Below are 20,874 nucleotides of genomic sequence, written 5' to 3'. Positions count from 1 at the left end.
TTTGTAAACCTTTTTACTTTGACATAAAGTGTCAAACATCCCAGTTACATTCACTGTGATTTCATGTTAAAGAATCAAACAACGGGGGGAAATAATCTAAATCCATTCACAGCTTTAATCGTATGAACTCACTTTTGATTTTCTGCTGTGCCTTCAGTTTCTCCACAAAGGGGAGCAGCAGCTGCTGGACTGCAGCGTCGTTCCTCGGTAGCAGCTTCATTTCTTTATCTATGACAGAGATGGACTCCTCTGTCCCATAGTACTGGACGATTATATGAGGGATATCTTGTCTGGTCTTGTCAAACTTCACAGCTTGAGGGATTGTGTCCAGTTTGAACAGCAACTTACTGAATTGTTGCTCGGTGAGCTCCTTCAGGATGGAGACCAGGGCTGCTTTCCACTCCGCCTCTAACATCATCAACGTCATCTGTTACACACCGAGAGACGAGAGGACGAACAAAAAACGTTTGCAAATTAAAAGCAGAAACAGAGGAAACACTCAAACATCACACTGACCAGGTAAAATATATCATTTATTAATATTTACGCCTCAAAAAGAACTTCTGTGGATATAAATATAGTTCTGATAACCACTCAACATCATTACTGATTTCATTTTCTCAATACACCATATCTAATAGAATATATCTAATATAAGTATAGAAAACAATTCTCCAATATTATTGACAGGCTCTTCATTTAATGTGTTGTGTTCGCCAAAGTGCCCACTAGATGGCAGTAATAGAGCACAGGTTGAATTTTGAGTAGGTTTGCAAGATATTCAGATATCAGATAAAACATATTTAATTTAACTTTTGTCATTTCATGAACAGTCTGTTGATTAGGAATCACAGTTTCCCTGTTTAAAACACCACATTTGTGTTTAGAAAGAAATTCTTGTTATAATTATAATATAATTGTTTAAACATTTTCTGGAGGCCATTCTTTGCTCTCGTCTTTGCTCTGCGGCACTTCATTTCCACCATCCCTCTCTCTGTTTCTATTACAGTTTGTTTTATGGTTTGCTTAGTTTATAGTTTGTTTTATGGTTTGTTTAGTTTTGTTTTATGGTTTGTTTAGTTTATAGTTTGTTTTGTGGTTTGCTTAGTTTTGTTTTATGGTTTGCTTAGTTTATAGTTTGTTTTGTGGTTTGCTTAGTTTATAGTTTGTTTTATGGTTTGCTTAGTTTATAGTTTGTTTTATGGTTTGTTTAGTTTTGTTTTATGGTTTGTTTAGTTTATAGTTTGTTTTATGGTTTGCTTAGTTTATAGTTTGTTTTGTGGTTTGCTTAGTTTTGTTTTATGGTTTGCTTAGTTTATAGTTTGTTTTATGGTTTGCTTAGTTTATAGTTTGTTTTATGGTTTGCTTAGTTTATAGTTTGTTTTGTGGTTTGCTTAGTTTATAGTTTGTTTTATGGTTTGCTTAGTTTATAGTTTGTTTTGTGTGGTTTGCTTAGTTTTGTTTTATGGTTTGTTTAGTTTATAGTTTGTTTTGTGGTTTGCTTAGTTTTGTTTTATGGTTTGCTTAGTTTATAGTTTGTTTTATGGTTTGCTTAGTTTATAGTTTGTTTTATGGTTTGCTTAGTTTATAGTTTGTTTTGTGGTTTGCTTAGTTTATAGTTTGTTTTATGGTTTGCTTAGTTTATAGTTTGTTTTGTGTGGTTTGCTTAGTTTTGTTTTATGGTTTGCTTAGTTTATAGTTTGTTTTGTGGTTTGCTTAGTTTTGTTTTATGGTTTGCTTAGTTTATAGTTTGCTTAATGGTTTGCTTAGTTTATACTTTGTTTTATGGTTTGTATCAACGTTGACAACAGGATGTAGGTACGTCATGACGATTTCTTTGCGCTAGCATCATTGCAATGTGAAACCAAAACTAACCGGATCAAATGTTTACAAGTTGACAAAATGTGAGCTTCGGTTCAGACTTCCGGGTGTGAAACGGCCCCTCTTACACTGCGTTGGTTTTAGCGAGGTTTACTCAATAAACTGATCTAAACAGAGTGAAAGGAATTTTCAAACAGGATTCTCCTGATGAATCTGATGGAAAAACACATGGAGACCATGAGATATTATTGAAAACTCCTGAAAAACATGGTAAATTAAGTAAAATATTTTTTAATATTTGACTGTTTTTGTTATATCTTTTAACAATTACAATTATTTTATTGTAATTGAGATAATTTTTTAGTTTTTATTGAATTATTAATTTCTTTAACATTAATTGATGATGACCTTGACAACGCAGTTCGTCAACAGAGGGTTTTTACTTTGAAAGGATTAACAGAAATCCTGTTGTGGAAAACGAAACACCTCAGGGGAGTGTGATGAGTCCTTTACTATTCTCAGTTATGACTAGATGATAAATAAACAAACACAGAGATGTCACTGCAGCTACCTTGGTTTCCATGGATCCAGTTGGTTGCATGGATGATTCCTGCGTCACTGTCTGTTGAGGTTTCACAGCTCCGACAAGAACCATCTGAACAAACCACAAGAAAAAAACACTATTAGAAGAATTCCTCCAAGTAATTTTATTGAGAGGTAAAGTTTTAAAGACACTTACAGAGTACATATTTTGATCTATTTACGTCCGACAGGACGTAGGCGACGACAACAGGACGTAGGCGATGACTACATGACGTAAGCGACTATTACAGGACGTATATACGACTACGTATCAACATTGACGACATGTTGTATAGGTGTTGATGACAGGACGTGGGCGTTGTCGACAGGATGAATCAACATTGAAAACAGGACGTATAGGTGATGATGACAGGATGTAGGCGTTGGCGACAGGACGTATAGGTGTTGATGGGGGTACGTGGGCGTTGTCGACAGGATGTATTAACATTGACAATAGGACGTATAGGCATTGATGACAGGACGTAGGTATGGCATGACGAGTTCTTTGCGCTAGCATCATTGCAATGTGAAACCAAACTAACGGGATCAAATGTTTACAGGTTGACAAAAACGTGAGCTTCTGTTCAGACTTCCGGGTGTGAAACGGCCCCTCTTACACTGCGTTGGTTTTAACAAGGTGTACTCAATAAACTGATCTAAACGGAGTGAAAGGAATTTTCAAACAGGATTCTCCTGATGAATCTGATGGAAAAACACGTGGAGACCATGAGATATTATTGAAAACTCCTGAGAAAGATGGTAAGTGAAGTAAAATATTCTTTAATATTTGACTGTTTTTGTTATATCTTTTAACAATTAAGATTATTTTATTCTAATTGAGATATCAACATCATTTTTTAGTTTTTATTGAATTATTAATTTCTTTAACATTAATTGATGATGACCTTGACAACGCAGTTCGTCAACAGAGGGTTTTTACTTTGAAAGGATTAACAGAAATCCTGTTGTGGAAAACGGGACACCTCAGGGGAGTCTGATGAGTCCTTTACTATTCTCAGTTATGACTAGATGATAAATAAACAAACACAGAGACGTCACTGCAGCTACCTTGGTTTCCATGGATCCAGTTGTTTGCATGAATGATTCCTGTGTCACTGTCTGTTGAGGCTTCACAGCTCCGAAAGGAAGCATCTGAACAAACCACAAGAAAAAAACACTATTAGAAGAATTCCTCCAAGTAATTTTATTGAGAGGTAATGTTTTAAAGACACTTACAGAGTACATATTTTGATCTATTTACGTATTTATATACAGATATACGCACATGCAGATAAAGACTCTTACATCAATATTTTGAGGCTTGAGTGGTGGAAGAAATACTGAAATCTTTTTAACAATGTTACAAGTAAATGTGCATTCAAAAGTAAAAGTACAAAAGTATTAGCTCATGATTCATTGATTATGTTTTGTATTATTAATCGAAATCTGCAAAGTATCGGCAACAGCACATAGGTGTTGACGACAGGACGAGTAGGACAAAATAGTATAAAAATAACACATATTTTATATATATGATAAAATAAATATGAGCTTGAATGTATCTGTTGACAGCAGCAGCTAGGTGGAGTGTTCGTTATTAACCGTTTTGTTTCTCACCTCGTCAGGTCGGCAGCTCTTCAGTGTATCTTTAAGAGAAGAAACAAACAACACTGTCGATGTTTTTAAGGTAAAACTTCAATAATGTCTCTACACGACCACAGTCAGAGTATTCTCAGTGTGTGTTGACCTACCAGCTGCAGGTTTGGGCTTCTTGGCCACAGCTCCTGAGTCAGCTGCAAATTTGCTCGTCGTCCCTGAAAATTACATTTTAAAAAAGTTAAACACACAAATTGAAAATGATTCATGGATTCAATTTAAATGTGTTATTGATACTATACATTTATTATGTTTTAATTTATCATATAGTAACATACTGTCTGTTCTGTTGTAGCTACTCAACATATATGTATCTATGTATATATGTGTGTGTGTGTGTGTGTGTATGTGTGTATATATAGGCGTTGGCGACAGCATAATATAGGCGTTGGCGACAGGACGTAGGTGATGACAACAGGACGTATAAGTGTTGACGACAGTTTGTGTGTGTGTGTGTGTGTGTGTGTGTGTGTGTGTGTGTGTGTGTGTGTGTGTGTGTGTGTGTGTGTGTGTGTGTGTGTGTGTGTGTGTGTGTGTGTGTGTGTGTGCGCGCGCGTGCGTGCGTGTTGACCTACCAGCTGCAGGTTTGGGCTTCTTGGCCACTGGTCCTGACTCAGTTGTAACTTTGCTCTTTTTTTCTGAAAAACACATTTTAAAAAGTGAAAGAAAACCACGGAGTTGTCTTCTGTGTGGCCGACCATCAGTTATGTATTTGTGTGTTTCATATTTGTTTTGATCATTTTGTAAAAGTTTTTTCTTTGACATAAAGTGTCAAACATCCCAGTTACATTCACTGTGATTTCATGTTAAAGAATCAAACAACGGGGGGAAATAATCTAAATCCATTCACAGCTTTAATCGTATGAACTCACCTTTGATTTTCTGCTGTTTTTTCTTCAGGTTCTCCACAAAGGGGAGCAGCAGCTGCTGGACTGCAGCGTCGTTCCTCGGTAGCAGCTTCATTTCTTTATCTATGACAGAGATGGACTCCTCTGTCCCATAGTACTGGACGATTATATGAGGGATATCTTGTCTGGTCTTGTCAAACTTCACAGCTTGAGGGATTGTGTCCAGTTTGAACAGCAACTTACTGAATTGTTGCTCGGTGAGCTCCTTCAGGATGGAGACCAGGGCTGCTTTCCACTCCGCCTCTAACATCATCAACGTCATCTGTTACACACCGAGAGACGAGAGGACGAACAAAAAACGTTTGCAAATTAAAAGCAGAAACAGAGGAAACACTCAAACATCACACTGACCAGGTAAAATATATCATTTATTAATATTTACGCCTCAAAAAGAACTTCTGTGGATATAAATATAGTTCTGATAACCACTCAACATCATTACTGATTTCATTTTCTCAATACACCATATCTAATATAATATATCTAATATAAATATAGAAAACAATTCTCCAATATTATTGACAGGCTCTTCATTTAATGTGTTGTGTTCGCCAAAGTGCCCACTAGATGGCAGTAATAGAGCACAGGTTGAATTTTGAGTAGGTTTGCAAGATATTCAGATATCAGATAAAACATATTTAATTTAACTTTTGTCTTTTTATGAACAGTCTGTTGATTAGGAATCACAGTTTTCCTGTTTAAAACACCACATTTGTGTTTAGAAAGAAATTCTTATTATAATTATAATATAATTGTTTAAACATTTTCTGGAGGCCATTCTTTGCTCTCGTCTTTGCTCTGCGGCACTTCATTTCCACCATCCCTCTCTCTGTTTCTATTACAGTTTGTTTTATGGTTTGCTTAGTTTACAGTTTGTTTTATGGTTTGCTTAGTTTATAGCTTGTTTTATGGTTTGTTTAGTTTTGTTTTATGGTTTGCTTAGTTTATAGTTTGTTTTATGGTTTGTTTAGTTTATAGTTTGTTTTATGGTTTGTTTAGTTTTGTTTTATGGTTTGCTTAGTTTATAGTTTGTTTTGTGGTTTGCTTAGTTTTGTTTTATGGTTTGCTTAGTTTATAGTTTGTTTTGTGGTTTGCTTAGTTTTGTTTTATGGTTTGCTTAGTTTATAGTTTGTTTTGTGGTTTGCTTAGTTTATAGTTTGTTTTATGGTTTGCTTAGTTTATAGTTTGTTTTGTGGTTTGCTTAGTTTTGTTTTATGGTTTGCTTAGTTTATAGTTTGCTTAATGGTTTGCTTAGTTTATACTTTGTTTTATGGTTTGTATCAACGTTGACAACAGGATGTAGGTACGTCATGACGATTTCTTTGCGCTAGCATCATTGCAATGTGAAACCAAAACTAACCGGATCAAATGTTTACAAGTTGACAAAATGCGAGCTTCGGTTCAGACTTCCGGGTGTGAAACGGCCCGTCTTAGACTGCGTTGGTTTTAGCGAGGTTTACTCAATAAACTGATCTAAACGGAGTGAAAGGAATTTTCAAACAGGATTCTCCTGATGAATCTGATGGAAAAACACGTGGAGACCATGAGATATTATTGAAAACTCCTGAAAAACATGGTAAATTAAGTAAAATATTCTTTAATATTTGACTGTTTTTGTTATATCTTTTAACAATTACAATTATTTTATTCTAATTGAGATCATTTTTTAGTTTTTATTGAATTATTAATTTCTTTAACATTAATTGATGATGACCTTGACAACACAGTTCGTCAACAGAGGGTTTTTACTTTGAAAGGATTAACAGAAATCCTGCTGTGGAAAACGGGACACCTCAGGGGAGTGTGATGAGTCCTTTACTATTATCAGTTATGACTAGATGATAAATAAACAAACACAGAGATGTCACTGCAGCTACCTTGGTTTCCATGGATCCAGTTGGTTGCATGGATGATTCCTGCGTCACTGTCTGTTGAGGCTTCACAGCTCCGACAAGAACCATCTGAACAAACCACAAGATAAAAACACTATTAGAAGAATTCCTCCAAGTAATTTTATTGAGAGGTAAAGTTTTAAAGACACTTACAGAGTACATATTTTGATGTATTTACGTCCGATAGGACGTAGGCGACGACAACAGGACGTAGGCGATGACTACATGACGTAGGCGACTATTACAGGACGTATATACGACAACGTATCAACATTGACGACATGTTGTATAGGTGTTGATGACAGGACGTGGGCGTTGTCGACAGGATGAATCAACATTGACAACAGGACGTATAGGTGATGATGACAGGATGTAGGCGTTGGCGACAGGACGTATAGGTGTTGATGGGGGTACGTGGGCGTTGTCGACAGGATGTATCAACATTGACAATAGGACGTATAGGCGTTGATGACAGGACGTAGGTATGGCATGACGAGTTCTTTGTGCTAGCATCATTGCAATGTGAAACCAAACTAACGGGATCAAATGTTTACAGGTTGACAAAAACGTGAGCTTCTGTTCAGACTTCCGGGTGTGAAACGGCCCCTCTTACACTGCGTTGGTTTTAACAAGGTGTACTCAATAAACTGATCTAAACGGAGTCAAAGGAATTTTCAAACAGGATTCTCCTGATGAATCTGATGGAAAAACATGTGGAGACCATGAGATATTATTGAAAACTCCTGAGAAAGATGGTAAGTGAAGTAAAATATTCTTTAATATTTGACTGTTTTTGTTGTATCTTTTAACAATTAAGATTATTTTATTCTAATTGAGATGTCAACATCATTTTTTAGTTTTTATTGAATTATTAATTTCTTTAACATTAATTGATGATGACCTTGACAACACAGTTCGTCAACAGAGGGTTTTTACTTTGAAAGGATTAACAGAAATCCTGCTGTGGAAAACGGGACACCTCAGGGGAGTGTGATGAGTCCTTTACTATTCTCAGTTATGACTAGATGATAAATGAACAAACACAGAGACGTCACTGCAGCTACCTTAGTTTCCATGGATCCAGTTGGTTGCATGGATGATTCCTGCTTCACTGTCTGTTGAGGCTTCACAGCTCCGAAAGGAAGCATCTGAACAAACCACAAGATAAAAACACTATTAGAAGAATTCCTCCAAGTAATTTTATTGAGAGGTAATGTTTTAAAGACACTTACAGAGTACATATTTTGAACTATTTACGTATTTATATACAGATATACGCACATGCAGATAAAGACTCTTACATCAATATTTTGAGGCTTGAGTGGTGGAAGAAATACTGAAATCTTTTTAACAATGTTACAAGTAAATGTGCATTCAAAAGTTAAAGTACAAAAGTATTAGCTCATGATTCATTGATTATGTTTTGTATTATTAATCCAAATCTGCAAAGTATCGGCAACAGCACATAGGCGTTGACGACAGGACGAGTAGGACAAAATAGTATAAAAATAACACATATTTTATATATATGATAAAATAAATATGAGCTTGAATGTATCTGTTGTCAGCAGCAGCTAGGTGGAGTGTTCGTTATTAACCGTTTTGTTTCTCACCTCGTCAGGTCGGCAGCTCTTCAGTGTATCTTTAAGAGAAGAAACAAACAAGACTGTCGATGTTTTTAAGGTAAAACTTCAATAATGTCTCTACACGACCACAGTCAGAGTATTCTCAGTGTGTGTTGACCTACCAGCTGCAGGTTTGGGCTTCTTGGCCACAGCTCCTGAGTCAGCTGCAAATTTGCTCGTCGTCCCTGAAAATTACATTTTAAAAAAGTTAAACACACAAATTGAAAATGATTCATGGATTCAATTTAAATGTGTTATTGATACTATACATTTATTATGTTTTAATTTATCATATAGTAACATACTGTCTGTTCTGTTGTAGCTACTCAACATATATGTATCTATGTATATATGTGTGTGTGTGTGTGTATATGTGTGTATATATAGGCGTTGGCGACAGCATAATATAGGCGTTGGCGACAGGACGTAGGTGATGACAACAGGACGTATAAGTGTTGACGACAGTTTGTGTGTGTGTGTGTGTGTGTGTGTGTGTGTGTGTGTGTGTGTGTGTGTGCGCGCGCGTGCGTGCGTGTTGACCTACCAGCTGCAGGTTTGGCCTTCTTGGCCACTGGTCCTGACTCAGTTGTAACTTTGCTCTTTTTTTCTGAAAAACACATTTTAAAAAGTGAAAGAAAACCACGGAGTTGGCTTCTGTGTGGCCGACCATCAGTTATGTATTTGTGTGTTTCATATTTGTTTTGATCATTTTGTAAAAGTTTTTACTTTGACATAAAGTGTCAAACATCCCAGTTACATTCACTGTGATTTCATGTTAAAGAATCAAACAACGGGGGGAAATAATCTAAATCCATTCACAGCTTTAATCGTATGAACTCACCTTTGATTTTCTGCTGTGCCTTCAGTTTCTCCACAAAGGGGAGCAGCAGCTGCTGGACTGCAGCGTCGTTCCTCGGTAGCAGCTTCATTTCTTTATCTATGACAGAGATGGACTCCTCTGTCCCATAGTACTGGACGATTATATGAGGGATATCTTGTCTGGTCTTGTCAAACTTCACAGCTTGAGGGATTGTGTCCAGTTTGAACAGCAACTTACTGAATTGTTGCTCGGTGAGCTCCTTCAGGATGGAGACCAGGGCTGCTTTCCACTCCGCCTCTAACATCATCAACGTCATCTGTTACACACCGAGAGACGAGAGGACGAACAAAAAACGTTTGCAAATTAAAAGCAGAAACAGAGGAAACACTCAAACATCACACTGACCAGGTAAAATATATCATTTATTAATATTTACGCCTCAAAAAGAACTTCTGTAGATATAAATATAGTTCTGATAACCACTCAACATCATTACTGATTTCATTTTCTCAATACACCATATCTAATATAATATATCTAATATAAATATAGAAAACAATTCTCCAATATTATTGACAGGCTCTTCATTTAATGTGTTGTGTTCGCCAAAGTGCCCACTAGATGGCAGTAATAGAGCACAGGTTGAATTTGGAGTAGGTTTGCAAGATATTCAGATATCAGATAAAAAAAATTTAATTTAATTTTTGTCTTTTCATGAACAGTCTGTTGATTAGGAATCACAGTTTTAAAACACCACATTTGTGTTTAGAAAGAGATTCTTATTATAATCCATCCATCCATCTGCAACCACTTATCCCGTTAGGGGTCGCGGGGGCGCTGGAGCCGATCCCATCGCAGGGCTGACACATAGAGACAGACAACCATTCACGCTCACATTCACACCTACGGGCAATTTAGAGTCAACAATTAACCTAACCTGCATGTCTGGACTGTGGGAGGAAACCGGAGAACCCGGAGAAAACCCACGCTAACACGGGGAGAACATGCAAACTCCACACAGAAGGGCCGGATTCAAACCTGCGACCCTCTTGCTGTGAGGTACCAGTGCTAACCACTGCACCACCGTGCAGCCCCATTCTTATTATAATTATAATATAATTGTTTAAACATTTTCTGGAGGCCATTCTTTGCTCTGCAGCACTTCATTTCCACCATCCCTCTCTCTGTTTCTATTACAGTTTGTTTTATGGATTGCTTAATTTGTAGTTTGTTTTATGGTTTATTTAGTTTATAGTTGCTGTACTGTAGGTTGATTAATGTACACAAAGAAGTACAGTTAAGCACAAAAACAGTGAGCCATAACATCATCAGCCATAATATTCTCAGCCTCTTCACAGGACAAATAAACAGCTACTATCGAGTCACATCAGTCAACATTGAAACAGGAAACACAAACTGCACTCATCAGCATTTTCTTTGTTCAAAACACAACAGTGTGTTTTGTAATTAATGTCATTAAGGATTTTATCTCACAGTAGATTCATTTTTCAGAAGAAATTAGCAGTAAAGTCTGTAATTAATACTCACTTTGTCCTTCTCTTCAACCACGTAATCCGTCTTTGAAATTTAAAAGAGGATGTGAAAGGAGGTGCCAGTGTGCAGGAGGACACAAAGTCTGATCTTGTTTGTGTGGCAGATACCAACTTTAATCAGGTTTTACAGCCTGCTCGCCTCCCCACTTTATCCAGAATAAATGCTAAAATATGGGAATTTTTCATCATCAATCTTAATTTTTTTCCCAACTTTTGACTGTTTAGCTTCAACATCTAGTTCTAAACACACAGCTTCCCTCCAGTGAACAATGGTTTAGCCCACAAACCCACAACATAACTCATACTTTCAGTTTCATTTGGAGGGAAGGTATAGTGGTATATTTCCTTGTGCTTTCAGTTGTGTTGAGTCAGTCAGTAGTTTAGAGGTGGAGGAAGTATTCAGATATTTTACTTGAGTAAATGCAGCAATACCATAAAAATACTCAGTTACAAGTAAAAGTCCTGCATTTAGAATTTTAGAAGTTAATTTTAGATTATTTTACTGTACTGAACTGCACTATGAAGTTAATTTCACCACTGTCTGGAGCTTTAATCATCTTTTCTAATGTGTTTAAGAGTCCGTAGTAGTCTGGTCTTTATCAGTGGTGGAAAGAAACAAAGTACATTTATTATTTATTTACATTTATTCAAGTTTGCAAATTTGAGGCATTTGTACGTTCACAGAAGTATTAGCAACAAACAGTTTTTTCATGGTATTTTTGGATCTCAGGATTTATTTTTCCAGCTACAAAATACTGACTGTAAAGGTTGATGCACACCTTTAATTTCTTGTAGACGAGTGCATCAGAGGTCCATATCCATCTTATCTGTAGCCCCCATGACGCCTTGCGTGAATTATGGGCGCAACTTCCGTCGTGTCACTGAACGGGAACCGGCGTTTTCCATGGTAACGGCCCGCTAATCCCCTCTCCTAGAGCGATTGTATTAAAAACACCACCTGTTACACCTCCAACGGGATAATGTGATCATACCTCTGTAGTGTTTTAACTACACCTTCTGCCCGCTTGGAACCTCGACCGAGGCGGGACCAAGAATGGAGCGGTTCTATCGGTACCACCTTCAACTTTTGCTAATGGAAACACAAAAATAACATTCTAATGTGTAACAAACTGAACTGGAAAGCTTGGTGGAAATATATCTGCAACTCTCCTGTAATTACCAACTCAGTTGAAGCACAAGCTTCGATTAAGAAGGCCTCAACAGTCGGAGTGGGTTTACTGCCACAAGTGGCTCTCTATGTTACACAGGGCCGGTGGCACGCTGTGTCACTAAAGGAACACTTAGATTAACAGCAAAATATGACAACTAGACTAGATTGCTTTGAATACTTGGTATTCAAATGTTGAACCAAAATTATTTCAAGTTCTACAGCATAGGTTAACTTGAATTAGCAGCAACAGCAAGTTCTTAAAATTAACACTATAAAGGCTTAAAGTGTTAATAATCAAAATCTCTCAAACTAAAATTCTAACCAAAAACTTTTTCAGTTTAACCAAAAATGATGCTGAAATTAATATTGCTAGATTATCAATATATATTAATAATAACAGGGCAACAAATTAGATTGGTACATAAGCTCAAAAAGACATTAAAATGGATATCAAAAGTAAATAATGATCAAAGTAATTATTAATTATATTGTATAATATGATTTAATGTATATTAAATCATCCTCGGGGCACAACTCTTTGAAACAAAGAGAAAATGATAGCACATTAATGTAGTCTCATAGATAAGTCTCATTAAGTATACTAAACTATCAATTTGGAACTTTGATTAATAATTAAATTAATAACTAGAACCAAAAATCACTATATCAATTGATAGTAGAGGTTGAAGGATTTTGGAGTTCTTGACACAGCAGCGGTTGACATTATTCACTCTTGTACAACATTAAACAGACCAGCATGTATAATCCACAAACATTTATTTACAAGATAATAAAGGTTTAAAACACAATATCAATCTAACTAAATAACTAAACTAAACAAACCAAAGTGTGTGTGTGTGTGTGTGTGTGTGTGTGTGTGTGTGTGTGTGTGTGTGTGTGTGAGACAAGATGGCGCGTGGAAGATTTGCATGGCCTACAAACAAGTTTGAGTTCATGTGGTCACTTGCCACCATCTTGATGGCGGGTCCCAACATTTTGCTAATGCAAACACAAAAGTAACGTTCTAATGTGTAACAAACTGAACTGGAAAGCTTGGTGGAAATATATCTGCAACTCTTCTGTAATTACCAACTCAGTTGAAGCACAAGCTTCGATTAAAAAGGCCTCAACAGTCGGAGTGGGTTGACTGCCACAAGTGGCTCTTTTATTAAGAACAAGTTGAAAAAGGAGAGGACAGACTGTCGTACCATATTGGGAACTGAACCACCCACTGGTGGAGCACTGGGAGTATCCCACCTGACAAAGAAAACACAAACCAACATCACCCTGATCTACAAATATCTGTAGAACATTTTTATCGGTTTTTGATCTCTATAATTTTATTTCCTTGTACTTTTGCTTCTGCTGTGAGCGGTATTTCATAAGAGAATCTCTCCATGAAATCATCATTCGCTACGTAGCCAAATGCGTTTGCCAGATGTCGAGTTGTCACAAAAACAGTCTGCAGTCGGTCATTGAACTTTACCACCAGGTGAGTGTTGGTTTTATTGGTGCTTTTGATCCTGATTAATGTAATCCTCCCAGTCTGGACAGCAGCACTCTGAACCTGGATAAACACAGATCCACATTCATAATGAAGGTTTGGGACAAGAAGGAAAGGTTCAGTACAATAACCACTCTGATAAAGTAGTCAAATAGTTGAGTGTCTGCATTAAAGGACAATTTATTTCTGTTTACAAACCACACTATATTTAACAGCTTATAAACTGAGCAGAGACGAGACAGTGTCTAACAGTTTTATGATGTTTGTTTATAGCCATGGTTTTATATGATGACAGGACGTAGGTGTTGACGACAGGACGTATGGGTGTTGACGACAGGACGTATGGGTGTTGACGACAGGACGTATGGGCGTTGACGACAGGAAGTGGGCGTTGTCGACAGGACGTATAGGTGTTGATGACAGGATGTAGGTGTTGACGACAGGACATATGGGCGTTGACGACAGGACGTGGGCGTTGACGACAGGACGTATAGGTGTTGATGACAGAATGTAGGCGTTGGCGACAGGACGTATAGGCGTTGGCGACAGGATGTAACAATGTTGACGACAGCTTGTATAGAAGTTGATGACAGGACGTGGGCATTGGCAACAGGACGTATAGGTGTTGATGACAGGATGTAGGTGTTGACGACAGGATGTAACAATGTTGACGACAGCGTGTATAGAAGTTGATGAGAGGACATAGGTGTTGACGACAGGACGTATGCGTTGGTGACAGGATGTAGGCGTTGGCGACAGGACGTATAGGTGATGACGACAGAACGTATAGGCATTGACAACAGGACGTATAGGTGTTGACGGCAGATTGTACTGTAATGGCGTTGGTGACAGGACTTATAGGACTTGACGACAGGATGTACTGTATAGGTGTTGGCAACAGGACGCATAGGTGTTGACGACAGGACGAGTAGGACAAAATAGTATAAAAATAATACATATTTTATATATCTGATCAAATAAATATGAGCTTGAATGTATCTGTTGACAGCAGCAGCTAGGTGGAGTGTTCGTTATTAACCGTTTTCTTTCTCACCTCGTCAGGTCGGCAGCTCTTCAGTTGATCTTTAAGAGAAGAAACAAACAACACTGTCGATGTTTCTAAGGTAAAACTTCACTAATGTCTCTACGTTGACTACAGGACATATAGGTGTTGACTACAGTATGAGTGTGTGTGTGTTGACCTACCAGCTGCAGGTTTGGGCTTCTTGGCCACAGCTCCTAAGTCAGCTGCAACTTTGCTGAAAATTACATACTAAAAAAGTTAAACACACAAATTGAAAATGATCCACGGATTAAATTTAAATGTGTTATTGATACTATACATTTATTATGTTTTAATTTATCATATAGTAACATACTGTCTGTTCTGTTGTAGCTGCTCTACATATACATGTTTTCTATATATGTATGTGTGTGTGTGTGTATATGTGTATATATATAAGTGTTGGCGACAGGACGTGTAGACGTTGGCGACAAGACATACAGGTATTGGCGACAGGATGTAGGTGATGACGACAGGACGTACAGGCGTTGACAACAGGACGTATCGGTGTTTACGACAGTACGTATCAGCGTTGACGTCAGTACGTATTGGCGTTGACTACAGGACGTATAGGCGTTGACTACAGGACGTATAGGCGTTGAAGCAGGATGTATAGGCGTTGATCACAGGGTGTATAGGCGTTGATGACAGGGTGTATAGGCGTTGACTACAGGACGTATAGGCGTTGACTACAGGACGTATAGGCGTTGACGACAGTATGAGTGTGTGTGTTGACCTACCAGCTGCAGGTGTGGGCTTCTTGGCCACTGGTCCAGATCCAGCTGCAACTTTGCTCTTCTTCTCTGAAAAGGACATTTTAAAAAATGTGAAACACACAAATTGAAAACGATTCTAGGATTCAATTTAAATGTGTTTTAGATATCGTATTTTTCTGATATTTATTAGGGCTGTCAAAGTTAACGGGATAACGCAAATTTGTTTGAACGACACTAATCTCTTTGACGCATAAACGCAATATGTGATTTTTAGATTGTAGCGGCTCAGTTTTAAAGCTGGAGTGAAGATACTGGTATCATATGAAGCTAAAAAAACTAAAGAAGCCATTGGTACCAACCATGTCATACTAGCTTGCTGCGAAGGAGGTTAAATAACGCTCCAATCTTACACTAGATTTTGGCGAGATGTAGGCGATGACGACAGGACGTAGGTGTTGACGACAGCACATAGGCGATGACGACAGGATGCATAGGCGTTGACGACAGGACGTATCGGTGTGGACAACAGGACGTATCGGCATTGACGACAGGACGTATCGACGTTGACGTCAGGATGTATCGGCTTTGACGACAGGACGTATCAGCGTTTACGACAGGATGTGTTGGCGTTGACGACAGGACGTATCAACGTTGACGACAGGGTGTATAGGCGTTGACTACAGGACGTATAGGCGTTGATGACATGACGTATCGGCGTTGACGTCAGTACGTATTGGCGTTGACTACAGGACGTATAGGCGTTGACGACAGGACGTATAGGCGCTGATGACAGGGTGTATAGGCGTTGACGACAGTGTGTATAGGCGTTTACTACAGGACGTATAGGCGTTGACTACAGGACGTATAGGCGTTGACTACAGGACGTATAGGCGTTGACGACAGGACGTATAGGCGTTGACTACAGTATGAGTGTGTGTGTGTTGACCTACCAGCTGCAGGTTTGGGCTTCTTGGCCACTGGTCCAGATCCAGCGGCAACTTTGCTCTTCTTCTCTGAAAAGGACATTTTAAAAAAGGTGAATCACACAAATTGAAAACGATTCTAGGATTCAATTTAAATGTGTTTTAGATATCGTATATTTCTGATATTTATTAGGGCTGTCAAAGTTAGCGCGATAACGCAAATTTGTTTGAACGCTACTAATCTCTTTGACGCATAAATGCAATATGTGATTTTTAGATTGTAGCGGCTCAGTTTTAAAGCTGGAGTGAAGACACTGGTATCATATGAAGCTAAAAATCTAAAGAAGCCATTGGTACCAACCATGTCATACTAGCTTGCTGCGAAGGAGGTTAAATAACGCTCCAATCTTACACTAGATTTTTGCGAGACGTAGGCGATGACGACAGGACGTAGGTGTTGACGACAGCACATAGGCGATGACAACAGGATACATAGGCGTTGACGACAGGACGTATCGGTGTGGACAACAGGACGTATCGGCATTGACGACAGGACGTATCGACGTTGACGTCAGGACGTATCGGCTTTGACGACAGGACGTATCAGCGTTGACGACAGGATGTATAGGCGTTGATGACAGGGTGTATTGGCGTTTACTACAGGACGTATAGGCGTTGATGACAGGGTGTATTGGCGTTTACTACAGGACGTATAGGCGTTGATGACAGGGTGTATTGGCGTTTACTACAGGACGTATAGGCGTTGATGACAGGGTGTATTGGCGTTTACTACAGGACGTATAGGCGTTGAAGCAGGACGTATAGGTGTTGACGACAGTATGAGTGTGTGTGTTGACCTACCAGCTGCAGGTGTGGGCTTCTTGGCCACTGGTCCAGATCCAGCTGCAACTTTGCTCTTCTTCTCTGAAAAGGACATTTTAAAAAAGGTGAAACACACAAATTGAAAACGATTCTAGGATTCAATTTAAATGTGTTTTAGATATCGTATATTTCTGATATTTATTAGGGCTGTCAAAGTTAACGGGATAACGCAAATTTGTTTGAATGACACTAATCTCTTTGACGCATAAACGCAATATGTGATTTTTAGATTGTAGCGGCTTAGTTTTAACGCTGGAGTGAAGATACTGGTATCATATGAAGCTAAAAATCTAAAGAAGCCATTGGTACCAACCATGTCATACTAGCTTGCTGCGAAGGAGGTTAAATAACGCTCCAATCTTACACTAGATTTTTTCGAGATGTACAGGGATGACAGAGATGACAACAGGATGCATAGGCGTTGACGACAGGACGTATCGGTGTGGACAACAGGACGTATCGGCATTGACGACAGGACGTATCGACGTTGACGTCAGGACGTATCGGCTTTGACGACAGGACGTATCAGCATTTACGACAGGATGTATAGGCGTTGACGACAGGATGTATAGGCGTTGACGACAGGACGTATAGGCGTTGACGACAGGACGTATCAGTGTTGACGACGGGATGTATAGGCGTTGATGACAGGGTGTATTGGCGTTTACTACAGGACGTGTAGGCGTTGAAGCAGGACATATAGGCGTTGATGACAGGGTGTATAGGCGTTGACGACAGAGTGTATAGGTGTTTACTACAGGACGTATAGGCGTTGATGACAGGGTGTATAGGCGTTGACGACAGGGTGTATAGGCGTTGACGACAGGGTGTATAGGCGTTTATTACAGGAGGTATAGGCGTTGAAGCAGGACATATAGGCGTTGACGACAGAGTGTATAGGTGTTTACTACAGGACGTATAGGCGTTGATGACAGGGTGTATAGGCGTTGACGACAGGGTGTATAGGCATTTACTACAGGACGTATAGGCGTTGACTACAGGACGTATAGGCGTTGACTACAGGACGTATAGCCGTTGACGACAGGACGTATAGGCGTTGACTACAGGACGTATAGGCGTTGACTACAGGACGTATAGGCGTTGACTACAGGACGTATAGGCGTTGACTACAGGACGTATAGGCGTTGACTACAGGACGTATAGGCGTTGACTACAGGACGTATAGGCGTTGACTACAGGACGTATAGCCGTTGATGACAGGGTGTATAGGCGTTGACTACAGGACGTATAGGCGTTGACTACAGGACGTATAGGCGTTGACTACAGGACGTATAGGCGTTGACTACAGGACGTATATGCGTTGACTACAGGACGTATAGGCGTTGACGACAGTATGAGTGTGTGTGTGTTGACCTACCAGCTGCAGGTTTGGGCTTCTTGGCCACTGGTCCAGATCCAGCTGCAACTTTGCTCTTCTTCTCTGAAAAGGACATTTTAAAAAAGGTGAAACACACAAATTGAAAACGATTCTAGGATTCAATTTAAATGTGTTTTAGATATCGTATATTTATGATATTTATTAGGGCTGTCAAAGTTAACGCGATAACGCAAATTTGTTTGAACGCCACTAATCTCTTTGACAAATAAAAGCTATATGTGATTTTTAGATTGTAGCGGCTCAGTTTTAAAGCTGGAGTGAAGATACTGGTATCATATGAAACTAGAAAACCTAAGGAATCCATTGGTACCAACCATGTCATACTAGCTTGCTGTGAAGGAGGTTAAATAACGCTCCAATCTTACACTAGATTTTAGCGAGATGTAGGCGATGACGACAGGACGTAGGTGTTGACGACAGGACGTATCCGTGTTGACGACAGGACGTATCGGCGTTGACGACAGTGTGAGTGTGAGTGTGTTGACCTACCAGCTGCAGGTTTGGGCTTCTTGGCCACTGGGCCTGACTCAGTTGTAACTTTGCTCTTTTTTTCTGAAAAACACATTTTAAAAAGTGAAAGAAAACCACGGAGTTGGCTTCTGTGTGGCCGACCATCAGTTATGTATTTGTGTGTTTCATATTTGTTTTGATCACTTTGTAAACCTTTTTACTTTGACATAAAGTGTCAAACATCCCAGTTACATTCACTGTGATTTCATGTTAAAGAATCAAACAACGGGGGGAAATAAACTAAATCCATTCACAGCTTTAATCGTATGAACTCACCTTTGATTTTCTGCTGTTGTTTCTTCAGTTTCTCCACAAAGGGGAGCAGCAGCTGCTGGACTGCAGCGTCGTTCCTCGGTAGCAGCTTCATTTCTTTATCTATGACAGTTATGGACTTCTCTGTCCCATAGTACTGGACGATTATATGAGCGATATCTTCTCTGGTCCTACCAGACTTCACACCTTGAGGGATTGTGTCCAGTTTGAACAGCAACTTACTGAACTGGGGCTCGGTGAGCTCCTCCAGGATGGAGACCAAGGCTGCTTTCCACTGCTTCTCTAACGTCCTCAACGCCATCTGTTACACACCGAGAGACGAGAGGATGAACAAAAAACGTTTGCAAATTAAAAGCAGAAACAGAGGAAACACTCAAACATCACACTGACCAGGTAAAATATATCATTTATTAATATTTACGCCTCAAAAAGAACTTCTGTGGATATAAATATAGTTCTGATAACCACTCAACATCATTACTGATTTCATTTTCTCAATACACCATATCTAATAGAATATATCTAATATAAGTATAGAAAACAATTCTCCAATATTATTGACAGGCTCTTCATTTAATGTGTTGTGTTCGCCAAAGTGCCCACTAGATGGCAGTAATAGAGCACAGGTTGAATTTTGAGTAGGTTTGCAAGATATTCAGATATCAGATAAAAAAAAATTTAATTTAACTTTTGTCTTTTCATGAACAGTCTGTTGATTAGGAATCACAGTTTCCCTGTTTAAAACACCACATTTGTGTTTAGAAAGAGATTCTTATTATAATTATAATATAATTGTTTAAAAAATTTCTGGAGGCCATTCTTTGCCTCGTCTTTGCTCTGCGGCACTTCATTTCCACCATCCCTCTCTCTGTTTCTATTACAGTTTGTTTTATGGATTGCTTAGTTTATAGTTGCTGTACTGTAGGTTGATTAATGTAGACAAAGCAGAACAGTTAAGCACTAAAACAGTGAGCCATAACATCATCAGCCATAATATTCTCAGCCTCTTCACAGGACAAATAAACAGCTACTATCGAGTCACATCAGTCAACATTGAAACAGCAAACAAACTGCACTCATCAGCATTTTCTTTGTTCAAAACACAACAGAGTTTGTTTTGTAATTAATGTCATTAAGGATTTTATCTCACAGTAGATTCATTTTTCAGAAGAAATTAGCAGTAAAGTCTGTAATTAATACTCACTTTGTCCTTCTCTTCAACCACGTAATCCGTCTTTGAAATTTAAAAGAGGATGTGAAAGGAAGTGCAAGTGGCGGGAAAACACCATGTCTGATCTTGTTTGTGTGGCAGATACCAACTTTAATCAGGTTTTACAGCCTGCTCGCCTCCCCACTTTATCCAGCATAAATGCTAAAATATGTGAATTTTTCATCATCAATCTTTATTTTTTCCCAACTTTTGACTGTTAAGCTTCAACATCTAGTTCTAAACACACAGCTTCCCTCCAGTGAACAATGGTTTAGCCCACAAACCCACAACATAACTCATACTTTCAGTTTCATTTGGTGGGAAGGTATAGTGGTATATTTCCTTGTGCTTTCAGTTGTGTTGAGT

At 38.7% G+C, this 20,874-nt stretch overlaps 1 protein-coding gene and 1 long non-coding RNA gene across 2 annotated transcripts in view; one reads left to right on the top strand and one right to left on the bottom strand.

Moving 5' to 3' along the window:
- The window catches only part of LOC141752350 (uncharacterized), a 24,769-nt gene extending 17,447 nt beyond the window's left edge, over positions 1-7,322 (top strand). Inside the window, exon 4 of the long non-coding RNA XR_012590219.1 lies at positions 7,236-7,322. This is a non-coding gene — a long non-coding RNA (uncharacterized LOC141752350). The remainder of the gene's footprint in view (positions 1-7,235) is intronic.
- On the bottom strand, positions 4,061-20,874 carry LOC141752342 (uncharacterized). The gene is made up of 9 exons (XM_074610203.1): positions 20,503-20,874; positions 19,302-19,599; positions 9,029-9,091; positions 8,473-8,501; positions 7,924-8,007; positions 6,845-6,928; positions 4,932-5,229; positions 4,635-4,697; positions 4,061-4,217 (listed from the first exon to the last, which is right to left on the bottom strand). Exons 2-9 carry the CDS (start codon positions 19,597-19,599, stop codon positions 4,111-4,113), a joined length of 1,026 nt encoding a protein of 341 aa, XP_074466304.1. The 5' UTR covers positions 20,503-20,874; the 3' UTR covers positions 4,061-4,110.

Source organism: Sebastes fasciatus, chromosome 16 (assembly GCF_043250625.1).
Source record: "Sebastes fasciatus isolate fSebFas1 chromosome 16, fSebFas1.pri, whole genome shotgun sequence".
Classification (NCBI taxonomy): domain Eukaryota; kingdom Metazoa; phylum Chordata; class Actinopteri; order Perciformes; family Sebastidae; genus Sebastes; species Sebastes fasciatus.
The sequence above is the reverse complement of the archived record's forward strand: the minus strand, read 5'-3'. Positions and strand labels throughout refer to the sequence as shown.

Bases quoted from the DNA above. Each gene is read 5' to 3' on its own strand.
- LOC141752342 (XM_074610203.1), bottom strand. From the start codon at position 19,599: ATGGCGTTGAGGACGTTAGAGAAGCAGTGGAAAGCAGCCTTGGTCTCC. The intron at 5,230-6,844 runs GTAGCTGCAGTG...GGTGTGTAACAG, and splicing joins CTGGATCCATGGAAACCAAG to ATGACGTTGATGATGTTAGA. The intron at 4,218-4,634 runs GTAGGTCAACAC...TGTAATTTTCAG, and splicing joins GAAGCCCAAACCTGCAGCTG to GGACGACGAGCAAATTTGCA.